A 22,838-nucleotide genomic window follows, 5' to 3' on the forward strand; every position below is an offset into this window, starting at 1 on the left:
CCACAATCTTTGGCATTTAGTTCACAAATTTAAAGGAATCACGGAAAATGTGGTTCCTCATTTTCATTTCTTTATTTCAACCCAAGGGGAATAAAGCACCATACAGCCGGCGAGTTTCGTCCTAAAAAAGGAACTTCTTCAGGGCTGTCGAGAATAAACATTTAAAAAGACATAAAAACACATGTATACAAATGTGCAAACACAACAATTTATATACAAATATATACACATTAGACATTTGATAAAGCAGGACAACAGCAAGAGTCCTATTTTACAAAAACCATTGTTAGCATCCCACTTACTGTTATTATGCGTATAAACAAGCATCAACAGACAGACAGCATGAACAATTATATGTAGCAAGGTATAATTACATGAACAGTAACATATTCAATTTGGATAAAGACCATGCACCTCAGGATAAGAGACGTCACTCAACATGTCCGGTATGAGCCAAGATATCAATACCATATCAGACAAGAGTCAGGCGAAAAGAGATACAAAGAGTAAAACGGGGAAAGGGGAGAAGAGCGGGGAAAGAAATAAGGCAAGAATATATGTGGAGAGAAAGAGAATATATAATACGTATGCAAAGAGATGTAAAAAGAAGAAATGTATCAACCGAGTAAATTGATTTGTGCATCAGGAAAGCGGAGGGCATTGAAGCCAATAAAACACAACAGGAGTAATAATATGGCCCATAGGTGATAATCTCCTTGTTAGCCTGATATGACTATCTCAAGCATCCCTCCTCCCTCACCCATTCTTTCCCCCCTATTTCGTATTGCAGCAGTAGTCCGACGTTCTGTATACAGGTTCTGCTGAACACAAGGAAAATACATTGGCACCAGTAACCTACAATCGGTGGACTCGTAAGTTCAATACAGAAAGCAACACATCATTTGTCAATACAGATGAAGCCATGTTAAGTACACAATGGGGAATAGTAGACTGGGGAAGGGGGAGATATCTGGAAAATCCAGGCAAAAATGTACCTTGTATAAGTAAAGAGAAATTTCAAGTGACGATGGTAAGTAGTGGCTCTAAAGGATTAGTGCCGCAGAGCATGAAAAATGATCCAATAGATCTAAAAGTAAGGCACAGTAAAAGTCAGAACGCTTCTGTATATAGAGAACTACGATATAAGAACAGTCAAGCCACCTGTGTGGGATATAAGCAAAGTGAAACTAACTAAGATCAAGGCTTCCAAGTGCGTGTATCTGGTCAATGTAACCACTGGTTCACAAATGTGTGATGGAGAGTATAAACTATGGGTCCAGAGACTCGATGCTACTGAGTGCGATAATATTCAGGATCTGTAAGGACAAGAGGGGGCATAGTTAATAATATCCCGCTGGTGGGAAATGGTTTGAAACTTCTTATCCAAACTCGAGAGGCGGATGGATCAGGCATGTTCTGTTTTGAAGGTTAATAGGGTTCATTTCCGTCCATTAGCTGCACACTTTTAATGGGTATGCAACATTGTTCCTTGTCCTAGATCATTAGGTTACCTGCATTTCACAAGTTGCCTGGGTACACGTCTTATATCTCATATGATCTGCTCTATTATTTGACAGATTGGGGTATTTTACCCACCACACTTAACCATAGACGATGTGCTGCTGGAGCTAACATCCTTAAAGATTAACGGATAGGTAAGCGTTTACACTTTCACCTTTATTTCCAAGAGGGTCTCCATTGGATATAGGCTCGGGTCATTATTCTCGGGCGGTTTTTCCCTTTACTATATGCAATGGTGAATGAATGACACATGGGACCTCAAATAGGCCTGGGACTATCTCTTTTCCAACATGCCTGATCCATCTGCCTCTCGAGTTTTGATAAGAAGTTTCAAACCATTTCCCACCAGCGGGATATTATTAACTATGCTCCCTCTTGTCTTTACAGATCCTGAATATTATCGCACGCAGTAGCATCGAGTCTCTGGACCCATAGTTTCTACTCTCCATCACACACTTGTGAACCAGTGGTTACATTGACCAGATACACTCACTTGGAAGCCTTGATCGTAGTAAGTTTCACTTTGCTTTGCCCATATCCCACACAGGTGGCTTGACTGTTCTTATATCGTAGTTCTCTATATACAGAAGCGTTCTGACTTTTACTGTGCCTTACTTTTAGATCTATTGGATCATTTTTCGCGCTCTCTGCGGTTCTAATCCTTTAGAGCCACTACTTACCATTGTCACTTGAAATTTCTCTTTACTTATACAAGGTACATTTTAGCCTGGATTTTCCAGATATCTCCCCCTTCCCCAGTCTACTATTCCCCATTGTGTACTTAACATGGCTTAATCTGTATTGACAAATGATGTGTTGCTTTCTGTATTGAACTTACGAGTCCACCGATTGTAGGTTACTGGTGCCAATGTATTTTCCTTGTGTTCAGCAGAACCTGTATACAGAACGTAGGACTACTGCTGCAATATGGAATAGGGGGGAAAGAATGGGTGAGGGAGGAGGGATGCATGAGATGGTCAGATCAGGCTAACAAGGAGATTATCAACTATGGGCCATATTATTACTCCTGTTGTGTTTTATTGGCTTCAATGCCCTCCACTTTCATGATGCACAAATCACTTTACTCGGTTGATACATTTCTTCTTTTTACATCTCTTTGCATACGTATTCTATATTCTCTCTCTCTCCACATATATTCCTGCCTTATTTCTTTCCCCGCTCTTCTCCCCTTTCCCCGTTTTACTCTTTGTATCTCTTTTCGTCTAACTCTTTTCTGATATGTTATTGATATCTTGGCTCATACCGGACATGTTGAGTGACGTCTCTTATCCTGAGGTGCATGGTCTTAATCCAAATTGAATATGTTACTGCTCACGTAATTATACCTGGTTACATATAATTGTTCATGCTGTCTGTTGATGGTTGTTTATACGCATAATAACAGTAAGTGGGATGCTAACAACGTTTTTTTTAAAATAGGACTCTTGCTGTTGTGTCCTGCTTTATTTATTTATTGAATTTGTTGAGCGCGACAGCTACCCAAAAGGGTTTCCCGGCGCTAAAAGACAAATGCAGCAAGACTCCTGCCGGCGATGTTATTGGGCAAAAAGCCAAGTTTTCACAGCTCTGCGGAAACGCATGTGGCAATTCTCCATCCGAATGTCCAAGGGAAGTGAGTTCCACAATCTGGGTCCTAAGGTCGAAAAGGAACCTCCACCCATTATAGTGAGCCTAAACTTAGGTACACTGAAGAGATGATGCGACGAGAAGCGGAGTGAGCGAAAAGGGGTGTAGGGACTGACAAGCGCCTGAAGGTATAGGGGAGCTACTCCAATTTTAATCCTGTCCATGAAGCTTAAGGCCTTAAACTTTACCCGATTTTCAAAACGAAGCCAATGAAGCTCCCTCAGGCGTTCTGTAATGTGGTCTCGTTTCCGGCAACCACAAAGATGCCGTGCCGCAGCGTTTTGTACCAATTGGAGGCTGCGTGTGACAGCCTTGGTAGACCCCAGGTAGAGCACGTTACCGTAGTCCAACCTCGAGGTCACCAAGGCATTCACGACGGATCTCTGGGTATTAGAGGGAAGTATCCAAAAGATTTTACGTAGCCACCGCAGGATGGTAAAACAGGTGGCTGCGACTTTATTAGCCTGATCTTTCATAGATAGTCCCCCATCAATAATTACTCCAAGATTCCGCACACGTTCTGACGGTGTTGGTAAGGGACCCATGGCAGTAGGCCAATGTCTACAGCTCCAAAGGTCAGGTTTATTTCCGAGGACCAGTACCTCAGTCTTTCCACCATTTAATTTAAGCAGGTTGCGATTCATCCAATCGGATATTTCGCTCAGGCCTGCTTGTAGGGGGGAGGGAGAAGTGGAATCCGTTTGAGATAGTGAAAAAACAATTTGGGAATCATCTGCATAAGTGAATAAATTTAATCCAGAACGTTGTGCAACATGAGCCAGGGGTGTAACATACAAATTAAAAAGGAGGGGACTAAGGATTGATCCCTGGGGTACACCGTGCGGGGAGGGGTAACTTTTTGAAGAGGATGAATTTGAAAAGATTTGGAAAGTACGATCAGATAGAAAGGACTTAAGCCAGTCCAAGGCTTTTCCGCCAATGCCAATGGAAGCCAGGGATCTGAGAAGGATACCATGCGAAACAGTATCAAAGGCTGCGCTGAGATCGAGTGAAATCAGCGCAACCGTTTCTCCTCGATCCAAAAGCAGGCGAAGATTATCTGTAACGCCCAAAAGGGTAGTCTCCGTGGAGAAACCCGGACGAAGGCCGGACTGGGAAGGATGCAAATGTCTAATGTGTATATATTTGTATATATATTGGTGTGTTTGCACATTTGTATATGTGTGTTTTTATATGTCTTTTTAAATGTTTATTTTTAACAGCCCTGAAGAAGTCCCTTTTATGGGACGAAACGCGTCGGCTGTATGGTGCTTCATTCCCCTTGTGTTGAAATAAAGAAATTAAAATGAGGAACCACATTTTCCGTGAGTCATTGAAATTTGTGAACTAAATGCCAACGATTGTGGTGTTTTTTTTGGTTAACACAAGTCTTTCCACTTCCAACCTATTTTGCGTACCTTCTAAGTAATGTTTCAATATTCGTTACCCACACAGACCTGCATAATGTCTTGTTCTTGGTAAGGACCATAGGAAATCTATTTTGTTCTTTCTCGTGCCTCAAGCAGTACTAAAGGATATGTTTAATCTCCTTTGTTTATCTGTACTAGCATAGTTGTTGTACTCTTGTGCTTTTTCTACAATTCTTTTCCTAATATCTTCTACCTAGCATCCTCAAGTGCTGCTTCCCTTTTCACAAGGCTGAGAGGTTTGAAACCGATAGTTTAGCCAAATCTTTTGCCGAGGGATGAAATAACAGCTTTACTTCACAGGCCAAATAGGAGAATGCGGCAAACAACTATATATTAACAAACAAGTTACTTACCTTGACTAAGGCCTTATCTGGTAGAGATATCTATCTAGCCACAGATTCCTTACCTTAGAATTATCCCCAGGTGTCAGACTAGATCCAGATATTTTTGGTGAGCAGTACACCTGCATGCCGTTAGGAGGCATTGTTTGATCAGCATGGCGTCATCTGCGTCAGATGTACCATGCGCGGTGCTTATATAGGCGCCACCCCAGCACGCAGATAGTTACTTTTTGCGACGTTCCATGGCAGGATTACAGAACCACAAAGAACATGGACGACTTGGGTGGAAAACTATGCCCTGAAAGGGGTCAGCCTTGACCCTAGAAATCTGTTCGCAGATCAGAGAGGATGGGCGGGTCAGTAAGGAATGTGCTCTGGATGGAGTCTCTACCAGATGAGGCGTTACCAAAAGTAACCTGTTCATCTGATAGTAACTTCTAGCTGCAGATTCCTTTCCTTAGAATAAAATACAAAGCAATACCTCCCTGGAGGTAGGTTTGCAGAACAAATTCATACTAGAAAGTCCTGCAGGACCAAACAGGCAAAGTGCCAATCCCGATGGACCGGACTAACCAGGGAGTAGTGTTTGGTGAAGGTGTGCAGAGAAGCCCACTTTGCTTCCTGGCAGATGGCCAGAACCAGAAGACCGCATGCTAATGCAGTGGTCATAGCCTTATGTCTGGTGGAATGAGCACGCAAACCCTCAGAGGGTTGCTTCTTGGCCTGTGTGTAACAGATTTTAATACAGAGCACGATCCATCAGGAGATGGTCCTCTTCTGCACAGCCTTCCCTGCTCAGACATACCCCACGAAGAGTTTATCGCCCACCTGGAAATCTTTTCAACCGTCAAAGTAGAACACAAACCTCTTTTTGGGTCCACCCAATGCAGTTGCACCTATTCCATAGAGAGATGCCACAGAGCATAAAAGGTAGGTATGATAGAATGCTCTATATTAAATGGAGTGACAACTTTCAGCAGGAAGGAAGCTCTGGTACAAAGAACCAGCTTGTCTGCAAAAACGGTTAGGGGAGGAGGCTTAGATGACAAGGCCTTTAGCTCACTGACCCTCCGGGCAGACGTTATCACCACTAGGAAGGCCTTTTTGATGGTAAGGAGTCAGAGAGCACATCAGAAATGTAAGTACAAGATTGAGGTCCCACTGAGGCATGATAAAGGGTGAAGGTGGAAATTTGTGTTGTAGACCAATCAAAAACCTATTTACAACAGGAGATTTGAGGAGGGATGGCTGAACTAGCAACTTCAGGAAGACTAAGATGGCAGAAAGATAGTCCTTTACAGAGCCCAAAGCAGAGCCCTGCTGAGCAAGAGAAAGAATAAGCTGAAAGGTGTGCAGAAAGAGGGTCAAGCTTGCTTTTCTGCACACCATGCCACAAACTTGCCCAAGTGACAGGCACATACAGTCTTAGTGGAGGGACGTCTGGCTGCCTAGATAACATTGCAGACTTCGGGCAGAAGGTCGAAAGCTGTCAACTGTCGCCACTAGATCTCCACGCAAGAAGACAGAGCATTGACAGGTTCGGGCTGAGAACCCACCCCTGCTGCTGCGCTCACCCCTCAAGGGGCAGCCTGATTGAAGGACCGAAGGCCAGGCTCAACAGCTCGTGATACCAAACTCGCCGAGACCACTATGGACCCACAAGAATGACTTGGGCCCAGTCACACCTGATCTTCTTGAGAAATCTAGGCAGCAGTGGTATGAACAGAATGGCGTCCTGGAGGCAAGAGCGCCACTCGAGACGAAAAAAGTCTGCGTGAGAGCCGCCTTGGAAACTCCAGTGAGCAGAACGTCTGCGGGTTCTCGGCGGTGGTGAACAGATCTAACTAAGGCTCTCCCTACTGCAGAAATAGACATTACACCACCTCGGCTGGAGAGGACATTCGTTATCTGCTAGGTATCTTCGGCTGAGTTTGTGCGCATTGGTGTTCAGAAAGCCTACCAGGTGTTTTAACACCAGGGATATGCCTTGACGTTTATCATGTCCTGAGGCGCAGGGTCTCTTGACAAAGGGTCTACAAACCCCTTGCCCTGTTTGTTGCAGTACCCCATGGCGGTGGTGTTGTCTGTGAACACCTACACTAGCCTTCCCTTGATGGAGGGTAGAATGGCTTTCAGTGCCAGACAGATAGCCCAGAGAGGTTGATGTAGAGTCTAGATTCCCACGGAGAACAGAGGCCTCTGATCTTCACCTCTCCGAGATGGCTACCAGATACCAGGAGTGAAGAATCTGCCACCACTGTCAGATCTGGTTGGAGACAGAGAGGGGTCTGCCGCTGACTCAATCGAGGTCTGTTAACACCACTGCAGATCTTTTACAGTTTTGCCAAGATCTAGACCAGGTGGGAGAGATTTCCCTGATGATGCCCCCACTGGAACTTCAGGTCTGACTGCAAGGCGGACATACCTTAAGCAAGCTTGAGCATTTTGAATTTCTCCTTCTTGAGGATGAAATTGAGAGGGCACTGGTCGGGGATAGGACACAGGTCTCTGCCTTTTTTAGACACCAAAAAGTAGCAGGAATAACAACCACAACCTAGTTCTGGCGTCGGCACCTTCTCTATGGCTTCCCTTGCCAATAGAGCCATCACTTCCTATTGGAGTAAGGAGAGAGGGTCATCCATCAGCCTGTCACAAGTGGGTGGCATGGGAGTATAGGTAGTTATGAAGGGGAGGGAGTCATTCCATCGGACAATCAGGTAAACCCAGCGTTCTGATGTTATCGACCTCCAGTGGTGCAGGTGATGGCGTATCATGCCTACCACTGGTTGAACATGATTGTTGGAAAGTGAACTAAAGAAGTTTGGAGGAGGCAGCTGCCGTTGGGGTGGTGGACTGGCCTGCGTAAAGACGCGGCTGGAAGCCCCTTCTGTGGCCACGAAAGGAGGGAAAGGCAGGCTGGGGTTGGCAAGGGCCAAGTAAAGCACCAAGGACCTGGCCATAGCTCTACTATCTTTGAAACACTTCATCACTGAGTTTGCCTAGTCTCCGAAGAGACAGTAGCCATCATAAGGCATGTCCATGAGCCAGTCGGGAAGGTCGAGATGGTACAACCGGGCGCTGGTCCGGTTCCATCCATGGGTGCAAAGGGTCAAAGTGCGGCAGAGGGCAAACCCATTAGTGGGGAACCAGTAGGGGCCCCTCCTGACAATGCAGGGCCCTAAGGCATGCCAGCGGGGACGGGCCGCCCATATATGAGGTGCGTGGCTTCATAAAATTTGCAGAGTTGGGCAGGGGTTGCCCCGGCTCCCGGAAACTCTGGGAGAGGCAGAGCCAGTGCAGGCTTAACCGCAGAACTGGGCCTTGAATAAATAGGCTCCCTCATCTCGTCGAATGACTGATGGAAGGGTGAGGTCGAAGACTTCTTCAACTTCTTGCGGGACTTACCGGAACAGTCAGACAATTCAACTGTGACAAAGATCGATGGGTGTGCGACTGATCCCGGGACTTTCCTTTTGACCAGGAACGAGACCGGTGCGGCATCGCACGTCTAGTGGAAAGGAGCTTGAGGGATCGCTGCCTCAAGTCCTTGGGATGTACGGTGCAGCAGTCAAAGCAGACCGTCGAGTCATGGTCACGCTGGAGGCACGAGAGGCAAACAAGATGTGTGTCCGTCACCAAAATGTGTGTGACACACCGCAGGGCTTGAAGGCAGCTTCCTATAGGACATCTTTCAAAAGACTTCTACAAAAGGTCAAAAAGGGTCAGTCAAAAATTGAGGGGGTAGCTTTCGCTGGATTCATACTGGCACGGGAAGAAAAGAATTGACAGCGCGCTGGGGGGTACCTATATAGGCTCCACGCACGTCACTTCTGCCGCAGACAATGCCATGTGGAGCTGAAAGATGATACTACTGGTGCCAGTCTGATCTGCGGCTAGAAGTCTCCATCAGATATCAGTGATGACATGTCCTCAGGGTGAATGGCACAACAAATGCCTTGTCAAGGATTCAGTCAACATAAATCTCCATGCCAAAATGGATTGTAATAATGCAAGAGAAGGTGTGTGATGTGAATTGCTCTGAATGGCACAATCAGTGTCTTGCACCTTTTTCTGAATCTCTGGCCCAAGGTGGAATTGGGATTGAGAAAGGAGCTCTGTTTGGCTTCATTCCTGTCTGAGATCCACAAGTAGCAGATTCAGAGGATGTTCCACTATGCTCCCTACCTAGGAAAATCCACTCTTGATCTCATTAACCTCAAGGATATCATCTGATAGACTGTGATTAAAAACAAACACTTAATATATAATAGCTAAGGGAAGTGTAAAACAAAATCAAAACTTCTCACACATGAATGTGTTAAACAAGCAGCATCAACAATTGTGACATGTCATGTTCTTACCCAACTCTGACCAAAATGGAATTAAATATGAAAAGAAATGGGCTAAGCCGATTGTTTACAGATCCTCATACTAAAGATCAGGAAAATAACTACCATTCAACTGCTAAAGATGTGCCCAACCAGCATAACAGGGTCAGCCTGGGGTATGACTAGCACACCACAGATTTTACTCTTTGTGAGGTGTGCTGCTTTATCTGGCTATGCTCATTCTTTAATGGGCTATGTTTAAAAGGGAGATGTGATTTCAGATTTGAATATATCTGAAAATGTCAATATTATTTTTTGCATGGTTTCTAGAACGCAGTAGAGCTATACAGTGTTCATGATAGCAATCAATGGGTCGATTTCCGTCATACTTCATTCTTTTACTGTGATTTTTAGTTTATCTTAACACCAAAATTTACATTGATTGCCTTGTAAAAACAGCAACATCAGATCCAGCATTTCACGAATATCACACTGGAAGGGGTAAACATTTTGTTTTCCTACACTGTTTTAAGATTGCAAAGTCCAATTATTACATACGATTTTTGTCTTTTTTACAGTCAATGCTTTGCTTTATATTTCACTCATCTGTTACCAAGCTAGACTAATGTTAGTGATTAATTTAGCAGTAATACATACATTGTGGGTATTTTTCTATATTGATTGATATTGATTTTTGTGGTGTCAAATTTAAATTATTCAAAGTTTTATCTCAATGCTTTAAAGTTGAGGACTACATGTAATTCTTAACAGCAATTAGATGCAGACAAACCTGGAAATATTTCATTACTTTACCTGATATTTTAACATATCAACATTGTAATACGTTGCTTGTGGTTTCTGTTCAGAGACTTTCTTGAGATGGGACATCAAATTTGGCATGTTTACCCAAAATTCCTTTGTGTTGGCATCGGGCTGTGCATTGTCACTGTTAGATTAAAAATATCAAACATAGGGAATTATTACAGAATTGTTTAAAGCCAGATTCTGCAAATAGTAATACAAATCATTCTGGTTTAGAAAGCATCATTACATACAGGACAGAGTAAATCTTTAAGTGTATTTTTATATATTATACATTATGTATTTGTGCCATGCCCAGGTTATATTCACTAGAAAACAAAAAAAAATACAAAAAGAAAGGATTCTAATAATGTATTTCTCATTCCTTCTGTGAATTGAGTGAACCCCTTGGTTCTTTCCTTCCAACTATATTCATGTATTCCTTGTTATTGTATTGCATTTATTTTCACTTGACTTCCATCAATCCAGATTATATTTTCTGTTCTACTTTCAAATGTTTTACTATTTGTCAGTTTTGAAATCCAATTGAGCCCTTTACCAAGACTTCTTTCTGGAAAAGCACCCTCAACCCCCTCTAGGATACCTTCCAATCACTTTTTTTTCAGTTAGTCAGTATTTCGATTACATTTTGACAGTATGCACCAGACCCTAATCAGGGCTATCAACTACCTGAAGACAGCCAGAAACGAGATCAAGCTGCATAACCTGTTCTGTGCTTAAATCTCACTTGTTTTTAATTCAATATTTTGTCATAATTTTCAACACAGTTACTTACCCTTGTGTCAATCCCACGTATAAATCAAAATTTAGAACAGGCTGCGAGGTAAACTAAAGTACCAAAAACATGTCTACTACATATAAATAATGCTATTTCAGATTTAACTTTTATAAAGAAGCTTTCAACTAACGCTAAGTTTGAGCCCCACAATCCTTTAAAGCAAGTTAACTATTATTTTCTATGTATAAATAAGATACTGTATTTTTTTTTTAAAGAATCAGTAACTGGTTGTTTAAAGTAAATGTGTGGATAGAGTAAAGGATGTAGTAGTGGAGATTAAAAGCAAGTTGCTTAGATTTACACTCACAACTATCCATAAGTAATTCACTTTCATTTAATGTATTCAGGCATGTACATATGAGACTCAATGGTGCCTACCCAGTAGTAAACCAAGGATGTATAGTACACACAACACATCATATGGACCACCTTGAAGAGGAAGTGCATTTCCCAGAAACCCAAAACAGTTGAGGGGGAGGGCGGGGGGAGGGGAGGGAGGTAGGGCATCGGCATTCAAAGGGGTATTGTGATTGCAATGACCAGAACAAGACTGAGTTTGTTCTGAAATTAATGCAAACTGTGTGCATTTAATCACAGATGTCCAAGAGTTAGTGAGAATTAAAGTGAGTGGCTATCCATGAGAGTATACCATTTAGCACGTTTATTCCAAAAGCCAGGAAGATGCTTCAGCACTAACTTCATGAGCACTGCTACACTACCAGAAAAGAAACCACTGACTAATGGTGTCTATGAGGCATCACTACCTAGATCAAAAAGAGCCTGTAGAAGTGGCAATCATCACTAACAAAAAAAGATTTTTTAACATTTTATGGATTAATAAAGTACTGTGGCAGAGGCTAAAATGCAATTCTTGAAAGAAAGAAAAGTGGATGGATGATATATCTCTACCTTCAAACGTAGTAAGATTATAAAAGAAAGTGGATATACAAAAAGCATAAAGACTTTTACTCTAATGTTAATGATTTCTTTCTGTAAGTTTGATGAGTAGGCTGGTTGTTTCTTTCCTTTATATTCTCAAATGCAGATGTAAGAATCTCATTCTGGATGACAGATTAACATCATGGTATCACAATTATTATTATTATAGAGTCTTATATAGCGCGTGGTTACCCTAGGGCATCCCAGCGCCCGTACATAACTCAGAGGCAGAGGGAAGAAAAGACAACCTTAGGCGGGGAATAAATGAGTCTTAAGCAGCTTTCGGAATTGCATAATGCTGGTTTCTGTCCGTAAATTCATGGGCAACGCATTCCATAACTTAGACACATTCACAGAAAATCTTCTTCCGCCCGTCCGGGCTCTTTTTACTCTGGCCACTTGTACCAGGCATTTGTGGTCAGAGCGTAGTGCTCTAGTAGCCTTATAGGGGAGCACCAAGGTCTCCAAGATGGGAGGACCTCTTCCACTCAGGATTTTGTGGGCTGTACAAAGGGATTTAAATGTTATCCTCTCCCTCACAGGGAGCCAATGCAAAGCTCTTAGTGCTGGTTCTGCTGACTGTCTCCTGGACACATTCAGCAGCAGCCTTGCTGCTGCGTTCTGCACCAGCTGAAGTTTGTTGAGGGTTGCCTCCGGCGCGCCCAGAAAAAGCGCATTGCTGTAATCTAACCTCGAAACAATCAACCCCTGGATAAGGAGTTTCCTAGAGGTCGCCGGGAGCCGAGGTAGTATCTTGCGGGCTGATCGCAGCAAAGAAAAGCAGACTCCAGCAGTTTTCTTTGCGTGGGTCTTGAAAGACAAATCTTGTTCAAGCCACACGCCTAAGCTTTTGATCTCTTTTTTGGGAGTTGGAGAGTCGCCAAGGCAACTCGGCCAGTTACCTGGCGGCAAAGAAGGCCCCGAATGTCCTAATAACATCAACTCTGTTTTGGAGCCATTCAATTTTAATGCTGAGTTGCCCATCCAAGCATAGACCTTTGACAAGCAGGAGTGCAGGCGGTCCGGATGGTCTCCCAGTTGGGAGAGGGCCACTACCAACTGGGTATCATCAGCATAGCTGATGATTTTGATACCCAGTGGTGCCACCACATCCTCTAATGGTGCCATATAAACATTAAACAATGTGGGGATAAGGGAAGAACCCTGAGGCACACCACATTGCAGGGGGATGGGGGCGGATTGTGCACTCCCTTCCCAAACTTGGTAAGATCGCTGATGGAGAAACGACGCAAGCCACTTCAGGGCCAATCCCGTCAGGCCCACCTCTGACAGTCGTTGGAGTAGCACCTGATGGTTCACGGTGTCAAAAGCCGCACTGAGGTCCAGGAGGATCACTGCCACTGATCCTCCTGAGTCCAAAATGCTCCTGGCTTCTTCCACGACTGCCAGAAGGGCGGTGTCAGTGCCTTGGCCCGGCCTGAATCCCGTTTGGGAGGTCCGCAGCATGCCATTAGACTCCAGAAATTGCCGGTTAACCAGTTTCTCCGCAATCTTACCAAACCCGGGTAGCAAGGAGATCGGTCTGAAATTCGCCAGGTCCGAGGAGTCTAGACCGGGCTTTTTCAGAAGGGCCTTTACGACCGCTTTTTTCCAGCTCGGTGGAACCAACCCCTGTGTAAAGGATGCATTGATAAGATCTGTTACAGGTTCCACAATGGTAGTTATCTCCTTAAGGTATCTCATCGGGACCGGGTCTCTCGGTGAACCACTCTTCATGGCCCCAAGAACCTTACGGACTTCATCAGAGGTCACTAAGCTAAAGGCATCGAGCTTAATCTGAGCATCGTATCGCTGTTCACCTAAATCTACTTGCTGAACTGGTGGTAGGGAGCTTACGATATTTTCTACTTTCCTATGAAAGTAGTTAGCCAGTTCCGTGCATTTCTTTTGGGGGCTCTCATGGTTCACTGGCGGTTCCGGAGTTTTCAACAGGTCTCTGAAGACTTTAAATGATTCTCTGGAGGAATTAGCCGAGTTGCCAATCCTCTCCTCGTAGAACTTGGCTTTGGAATCCCGGATAGCAGCTTTGTATCCTCAGTCCCTTCACTGTCTTTCAGCAGATTTTCTCTGCCTCTGAGGGTTGCAATGTTCGTATCATTTGCCATGCCCACTGAGTCTGAGACTACAAACGTGGGCGGAAATAGTGTGGGGAACGCCTGTTACATACCCCTGACTCCTAATAACAATGTCAACTGGGAAGAGGGACGGAGGATGCAAATTTGCAGTTAGAAGAAATTGTGACAGACTTTTCAGGGAACCAATGGAATATAAGAATAGGGGTAACAGTATGGCTATGAAAATTGGGAAGGTATGTTGCACGAAGAGAGCATTACCAAGATGATGCATGGATTAATACTTTTTTATTTCTCTTGCTCAAGCAAGACAGTGAAGGGATTTCTCAGAAACAAGAAAGCCATGTTGTTGACAAATGTCATTAATGAAGATTACAGTTCCTTTGAGTGGCCTTCTTATGCTTCGCCAGGAATGCTGTAATTCGAATTCAAAATCATCACAACCATATATTAATTGCGTAATCTTTGCTTTCCTCTGGCACTAGCACCAGTGCCATTTGTGATGTCAGAGGTGAAATCTAAATGTCTTCAGAATGGCTGAGAATGTAATGAGTCTGACAAAGGGAAAGTACATGCTTTCTAGGATGCAGTCCAAGCATCAGGAACGACACTGCTGATAATTCAAAAGAAGCATCTCAAGGCCCTCCTGCATCAAAATGAGGTATTCAGAACTGTGAGGATCAATATCCCTAAATCAGGGCTTCTGTTTTTCAAAAGTAGAAAACATAAAACACAGAAAGAACTATTGTGTGCTACTTACCAATTATGTGAGAGGGGCAAGAAAAGCGTTTGGGCCATAAGAAAGGTGGAGGTGATATACCAGAAAAATGTAAACCCTTAGACAACCAGGAATCCCATTGAAGAGACACTTGATTCACATATTCAGAAGGCCACAATAGAATGTAAAAATTGTAGAAAGACATATAGGCTGCTGTTCCAGACAGAGAATCAGAGGTATCCAAGAACAATATATTTTGTGATATCAAATCGAGGACCTTGCACAGGCAGCAACTCATTCTGAACACAATAAAGAGACCTATTTACATCAGTTTATAAAAGTCTTGTGTGACCTTATACACAGATGTTTAAGAAAACACAACAGACCAAGCCTTGAGATTATGAATGGGTCAGAGTTTGGAGAGTCCCGCAGACCAGCGACAACAGACCTATCACAATTCAAGCGCCAAGGCTGTTGCTGCCACTGACATTATTTGACCACGAGGCACTAAAGATGTTCAAAAAAAGACACATTGTCCTCATCTTCTGATCTGGTCTCAATTGAATTTATAGGTGACGATGGAACGGGCGGTGAAAAAAAGAAAACAACATGATCATCGTCAGCAATTTCACAGAACATACTAGCAGAGGCAGACATATAAAAAAAATTGGGGATAACAAAAACCCCATACACAAAGTCAAGATACCCGGAAATATTAATTCCGGTAGTAATGCTGGAGGATCAGGCCCTTGTTAAAAGTTCCAGAATATCAGTTCTCAGAGGAGCAGTGGGGAAATGTGGAACAAGTAGTGACCAACATCCCAGTATCACTCGAAGGATCCAAGATGGCAAGTCATCTGAACTCACTCCTGAGGCGAAAAGCCGGGAGCTTCTTAGGTGTTTTTAAAAATTTGTTGTGATAAATTGCTTTTTAAATTGAACTCACCCACGGCCACTGCCTCTTTGTTATCAGACACCCGCCCAGTCGATTCAAGGCTGCTGCGGCCGAGTGTTGCTCTGACAACGCCGCCATTCACAATACCGGAAACGCCCACCCACGCTGGCCACGCCCCCTCGCCACACTACAAGAACGCGCGCTGACTGCTAGCGCAGTGTTCTCTGAATTCACTCCTGAGGCGAAAAGCCGGGAGCTTCTTAGGTGTTTTAAAAAATTTGTTGTGATAACCTGCTTTTTAAATTGAACTCACCCACGGCGACTGCCTCTTCGTTATCAGACACCCGCCCAGCCGATTCAAGGCTGCTGCGGCCGAGTGTTGCTCTGACAACGCCGCCATTCACAATACCGGAAACGCCCACCCACGCTGGCCACGCCCCCTCGCCACACTACAAGAACGCGCGCTGACTGCTAGCGCAGTGTTCTCTGAACTCACTCCTGAGGCGAAAAGCCGGGAGCTTCTTAGGTGTTTTTAAAAATTTGTTGTGATAACTTGCTTTTTAAATTGAACTCACCCACGGCCACTGCCTCTTCGTTATCAGACACCCGCCCAGCCGATTCAAGGCTGCTGCGGCCGAGTGTTGCTCTGACAACGCCGCCATTCACAATACCGGAAATGCCCACCCACACTGGCCACACCCCCTCGCCACGTCACCATTCTTGGATCATAAACTATGCTCAGGTACCGGGAGCGCAGCAGGCGCGACGATTGCGCGCCGAAGGCGCGCATAAGGCAAGCTCGTCTACGCTCGTCCGCGCCGAGGACGGGCCCAGGGCCACCCTCCCCGTTTCATCGGTGCCATGCCCCGAGTCCGAATATGGCGGGATGCACTTATACATCCGCCCAATTACTGAACCTTAGGCATATGGCAGAAATGCCTCATGCCCCACCACAATTTGAATACACAAATCCCATCATAGGCCCGCACAAATGTCCGACGTGTACAGAGGTTATTTCTACCCCCCCCCCCCACGACTGCTTCGCAGCAAGTGCTAGCAGCACTAATCAATGCGTGATCTCTTCCCAAACACAAAGTAGAAATATCCGATTTAATCGATACACATAAATTAGATCTTCTATTCATTACGGAGACATGGGCGGACGAATCCTCCGGGCCAGATTTTAGAGCAGCCACTCCAACTAATTACTGTGTATGTAGACTGGATAGACCTTTAAAAAAGGGTGGAGGTATAGCTATCATCTATAAAGACCACCTCAAACTCACAATGGCAGAATTAAAATACCCTGAGTGTGAGGCTCTTCTCTTCCCATTGGCCTCTCTGGCAAAATATCATTCAAGGGTGTTTTAATTACCGCCCCCCTGGGTCCAGATCGAAGTTTCTTATGAATATAGGTAATCTGATTGAGGCCTCGGTAGGATCCCCTCATTTAACCTTATTGGGAGATTTCAATTTTCATCTTGAAGCTCTCAATGACCCGGACACATCACTGCTAATTAACGACCTAGAAGCAGCCAGTCTTCTGCAAAAGGTAAAAGAACCCACCCATCAAGCGGGTCACACCTTAGATGGACTATTCACCAGCAACCCGCATATATCCGTCACCCAGGTAATTCCCCTGATCTGGACGGATCATGCAGCTGTTTGCTTCTCTATCAAAATTAATTCCATCAAACTCCCTGCCACATCTCCGACCCCAGTCTCTTTTAGAGATTGGAAACATATTAACCTTGACCATCTAGCGGAATTGATGCATGATAGCACTATCCCAAATGAACAGGATCCTGCATTAGCGTCCTCCTATTATCTGAGCAGTCTAAACACAGCCTGTAACAAATTAGCTCCGATCAAAACCTCTCACCGCAGGAGAAAACTCCCCTTAGCACAGTGGTTCACGGAACCCTTACGAATACAGAGACAATACTGCAGGAACCTGGAAAGGCAGTGGCGCCGCAATTTCAGCCCTGCCGATAAAATGATTTATAAAAGTGCTCTCTCCAACTACAAAAAGCTCATTGCATCAGAAAAAAGTCTGTACTACACAGCCCAAATCAACCAAGCGAAAAACTCGGTAGGAGAACTATTTCAGGTCGTCACTCGTCTGTCCAACCCCCCCACTCCCCGTTTAGAAGGATCTCAGTCTCTTTCGGATTCTTTGGCCAAATTCTTCGAGGAGAAAGTTAGTTCCATCTTTTCGACCTTTTCTCACTCCGCTCCTTCTCCTACCCCTAAGGCACCCCCTACCAATAACTCACTAAACTTTTTAGCTTTCGAAGCGACCACTCGGGAATATATCCAACATCTTGTTGCCTGCACTAAATCGGGTTCTCCTCTTGACCCGTGTCCTCCTGCGATCCTGAATCGCATCCCGGAAGCTATTTCTCCTGCCCTAACCACAATCTGTAATGCAATGTTCCTAACAGGCACATATCCATCTGTTTGGAAGGAGGCTATTATCAAGCCACTTTTAAAAAAGCCCTCTCTAGACCCTCTTCTTCCCGCTAGCTACAGACCTATTGCCTGTCTTCCCTTCCCAGTAAAGATTTTCGGAAAAATCATGAACACGCAACTTTCGAAATTCATTAACGACAACAACCTTCTGAATGACACCCAATTTGGGTTCAGACAAGGTCATGGAACGGAGACAGCGCTGCTCAAAGCAGCAGATGAGATAAGGACTACTATGGACAATGGAGGATCGGCGGTTTTAATACTTCTAGATCTTTCCGCAGCTTTTGACACGGTCGATCATGTTACTTTGATCGACCGTGTCTCGGCATTAGGAATAAAAAACAAAGCCAGAGAACTCCTGGTCTCGTTCTTGGCTAACCGTCCTCAGACAGTTAAGATGGGCAATTACACCTCCCAGACCTTTTTCCTCCCGTGCGGAGTACCACAGGGCTCCTCGCTAAGTCCGACGCTTTTTAATATTTATGTCTCGGACTTGGCGAGGGTTCTAAAATCTTACGGAATTGCCCTAACAACCTATGCGGACGACACCCAATTGGTGTTATCGGTATACAATGACGGTACTTCAGTCGCGGCAAATTTCCAAGAGGGAATGAAGGCAATAAGTTCCTGGATGTCATCTAACTGCTTGAAATTAAACTCTGACAAGACAGAGGTGATGACATTTGGGAACTTGCAACCCACCTGGTCCCCCCAGTGGTGGCCACCTCAGATGGGAGCACCTCCCCAACCGGTAGTCAAGGTACGTAACCTGGGAGTCATATTCGACAACAAGATGACCTTTCTCCAACATGCCAACTCGGTGGTATCTTCAGCCTTCTATATTTTAAAAAGGATTAAAAAACTACTTCCATACCTTCCGCCATCTGCGGGCAAAACTTTAATAAGCTCATTGGTGTTTTCAAGAACAGACTATTGTAACGCCCTCCTAATGAACGCCCAAGAAAAGGTCCTCAATAAATTCCAGACGGTGCAAAATGCTGCAGCCAGGATTCTACTAACCATCCCCAAATTCACATCCACTGCCCCTTATATTAGACAGCTGCACTGGCTCCCAGTTAGGAGTCGGATTAAATTCAAGGCTTTATGCATAGCCTATAAGGCCATCAATAATCCGGGCCCACTATTTCTAAAAAAAGCTTTCTCCCCGCCTGAACATTCAAGAACCTTACGCTCTTCATCAGCCCACCTGCTGAAGGTTCCACGCACAAGAAAGACCAACTGGGGAGACAGATGTTTCACCATATCGACAGCCAAACTCTGGAACACCTTACCACTCCACATTAAAACCGCTCCCACGCTTCTTAATTTCAGAAAGAAACTTAAGACTTGGTTGTACTCAGCATAACTACCATTTTTCCTCACAAGAGAGAGTTCTGTTACGCTAGCGCCGAGACACCCGTATGGGTATTTGCGCGCTTTAAAAATCGCATAAAATAAATAAATAAATCACCAAGTGGATTAACTGATCTAAGATGGATTGCTAGAACAATAAACAACAACATAAATTGACAAACTGGCTCATACTCAAGAGCGAGTAAGCATAATCAACTACGTATATGTTCGTGGAATGTTAATGGTCTAGCCACCAAAATATCTGATTCAGATTGTTTAAGCTATATAAGATCTTTTGATATTGTGGCATTACAAGAGACATGGCAAGCAGACCCTCCGCACCTTCAGAGATTCTTGCGTTTCTTCACTGGTGCAATAAGGACGGCAAAATACGGTCATTCCCAAGGCGGTCTAGTAACCTACGTTTCACCTACAAGTGCACTCACGGTCAAGGAAGTTGGACCAACTTCTTCAGCGTCATTGGCAGTAAACCTTCTCTTCTCGCAACTAAAACCAGGCAATGGGGAAATGAATCTTACTTTGGTTAACGCCTATGTCCACCCAAAAAATAAAGCAAAGGCAGCTAAAGAATTATGCAACTTCCTGGAGGAGTGCATAAGGGAAAGGCCAACAACAAACCTCTTGCTCAGCGGGGACCTAACTCAAAACTCAGCTTGGGATATTCCATCGCAAGGGAAGCCGCTAATATCCAAACGAACCAAATTAGGTAAACAGATATTAGAAGACTTTGAACTCTTCAACATCAGAGCATTAAATGGAAGGTTTGCTGGAGACAACCCTCCAGCCACAACATTTCACTCGACAAGAATCAATACCATACTGGATTATACTTTTATTTCATTACCTTTGTTTCAGTATATGACCTAATTTCTGATGGGTGAATAAGAGGACAGCGACCACTGTCCCCAATAAATTGTCCTCAAAATTGTCAAGCCCAAATTTGAGATACCCTTGGCGCCGAAAGAGTCAGTTTATACCATTAACTATAAAAAGATTAAGTACTCAGCAGCAACTGATTAAACCATATTAGAAAAGGCTAAACAGCACTTCAGTGCTAGAACTGGATCTAGTGAAATGGAGAAATGGGAACAATTCACAACTATATGTCCACTTACGCTTCAAGATATAAGCCACAAGTCCAATTGGGCTGCAGCAACATGGAACAGTTTACGCGAGAGTATAAAGAGAAGATTAGGTGCACAAAAAAAATCAATGTATCATATGATAAGACAACTTCGGCAGAACCCTATGGATATAGGGAAATACGATCTCTTACGGAAACTAAAGGCAACGCTGAAAAAATTAAAATGGGAAGTCAATAGATCTGTGGAGGACAATATGTGGGCAAAACTACAAGCTGACACCAAACGGAGCAAGATTTTGGAAAACCATAAATCAGTTCACAAGACCTATGCACGACGGAGTTTCCTCTAATATTACAGAAGAAGTATGAGCAAGCCATCTTGGGAATCATTTTAACCAGGATATGGATTACAATTTGGGGATAAAAACTGATAGTGTGATGAAAAATCTTACCGAATATAAAGCACAGTCATTCCAAAAGAGCACAGCATTCCTGATGGTCAGAATTAAACTATAAATGACGGACTGACAAGTATACAAATCATTATTAAGCGCCAAATTAAAAAAGGAAGTAGAGAGGAGGCCCCAGGTCTGAATGGAATTCCGCCCATTCTTTATAAACAAGATGAGAACGGATGGGCAGCAGTGCTTGAACCAATATTTTTGGAAACAAGACATTTTAACAGATTGCCAGGCTCCTTGAAGTGCTCAATCATCTCTCCAGACAGGGGATAAGTCTCTCCCACAAAATTACCGATTAGTGGCCCTAATGGATAACGAGGCAAAGTATTTTAGAGGTACACTCTTGGAGGAATTGCAGGCATGGGCCACAGAGAAATGCTTAATTCCGGTCAACCAGACCGCTTTGCCAAATCAGTTGGGACAACGAATAATATCCTAACTATGGGTAAGTTAATAGACAAGGCTAAATCAACAAAAATGCCCATCCACTTCTGTTTTATAGACTATAAGGCTGCCTTTGACCATATAAATCGGAACACTTTATGGTCCAAATTGAAAGGTTGGGGGATACCAAGGTCTCCGTTAGACTTGCTGATTAACCTTCACACGGAAACATGGGTCCAGATAAAGCTGGGTGACGGATCACTCCTGGCAAGGAGCATACCAAACCAACAAAGGCCTCAAACAGGGTTGCGTCTTGGCTCCTACACTATTCAATCTGTTTTTAGGAGATCTTATCCTGATCCTACACAGCTGTAACTCTCACGCCCCCAAGTTAGGAGGGCTTCAATTACGGGGTCTTCTTTTTGCAGACGATATAGTCCTAATTAGCCACACAAAGGTAGGGCTACAACATCTTGTGAATGCTACATATGGCTATTCTGAAGCAAATGAACTGACCATAAACCTGGCGAAAACACAGACAATGACTAAGTAAGAACAAGAAAAAAATCGGTGTCCTGGTACTGGAACAATGCTCGAATTGAGGATACGTTAGTGTACAAATAAGTAGGAGTAAAAATCGATAGCAGTGGGCAGTTTACTATACAGAAAACCAGCATCAGAGGTGAAGGTCTTGCCTTGTCAATCTCTCTAAAAGCACTAAACAGCAAACTTACTGGGCCCTCCCTTCTACCTCTGGTACAAGTAATACGAGCTAAACTCCTGCCAAAAATCACTTATGGAAGCGAAGTACAGAGAGGCAGAGACGCATAGACCCTCGACACTACAGTCATAGCCGCATTCAGAATTATTTTAACCTGCCCAAACGAACCTCACCGGCACAAATTAGGCTAGAGTTCTGTGTCCAGAAACAGCTCCTGGCAAGGCAGGGGGCATACATAACTATCTGGGACAAAGTGTGAAAATCCAAACAAGGATCTCTAAATGAATATCTATGGATGGATTTAGAGCAACACCCTGCCTCACCAGCTGCCAAGTATCTTAAAAGTAGCCTGGCGAATACAGGCTTAAAGCAGCTTTGGGATACCCCCACAAATTATATAACGCTTTAAAAACTGGTCAAGAAAACAATCAAACATCTTCCGTGGGTTGAAGATAAAGCAGCCCTCACAAAAAGGTCTCATGGCTGGATGACCCTGAACTTGTTTTCAACACAAGCCCACCAGAGTTACCTTGGATTGGGTTATGCGAAAACTGCTAAAATGAAGTTTTTAAATGACAGGCTGGGCTTGCTACCCTGCATCCGACATTTCCCACATAGGCTAAAAGACAAAGCGGGCTCCCTTTGCCGGTTATGTGGCTCAGTGCCAGAGGATATGCTGCACTTGGTATGCTCCTGTGACAAACTGTTGGATGAACGAAAACATCTGCTGAAACACCATTTTAAACAGCGAGGGATACACTCACGAACACAAGCGGTTCTCGCCTGCTTTGCACCTCAGGATCCACAGTTGCACTGTAGTTTTGTGAAGT

General features: G+C 44.1%; 1 protein-coding gene across 1 annotated transcript in view; it reads right to left on the bottom strand.

The window, feature by feature from the left end:
- Positions 1-22,838, bottom strand: part of SGIP1 (SH3GL interacting endocytic adaptor 1) — a 1,317,316-nt gene that overhangs the window by 201,209 nt on the left and 1,093,269 nt on the right. Inside the window, exon 18 of the mRNA XM_078668946.1 lies at positions 10,081-10,213. Within this exon, the coding sequence (XP_078525072.1) occupies positions 10,081-10,213 (133 nt within the window). The remainder of the gene's footprint in view (positions 1-10,080; positions 10,214-22,838) is intronic.

The sequence above is a fragment of the Lissotriton helveticus genome, chromosome 1_2 (genome assembly GCF_964261635.1).
Source record: "Lissotriton helveticus chromosome 1_2, aLisHel1.1, whole genome shotgun sequence".
Classification (NCBI taxonomy): Eukaryota; Metazoa; Chordata; class Amphibia; order Caudata; family Salamandridae; genus Lissotriton; species Lissotriton helveticus.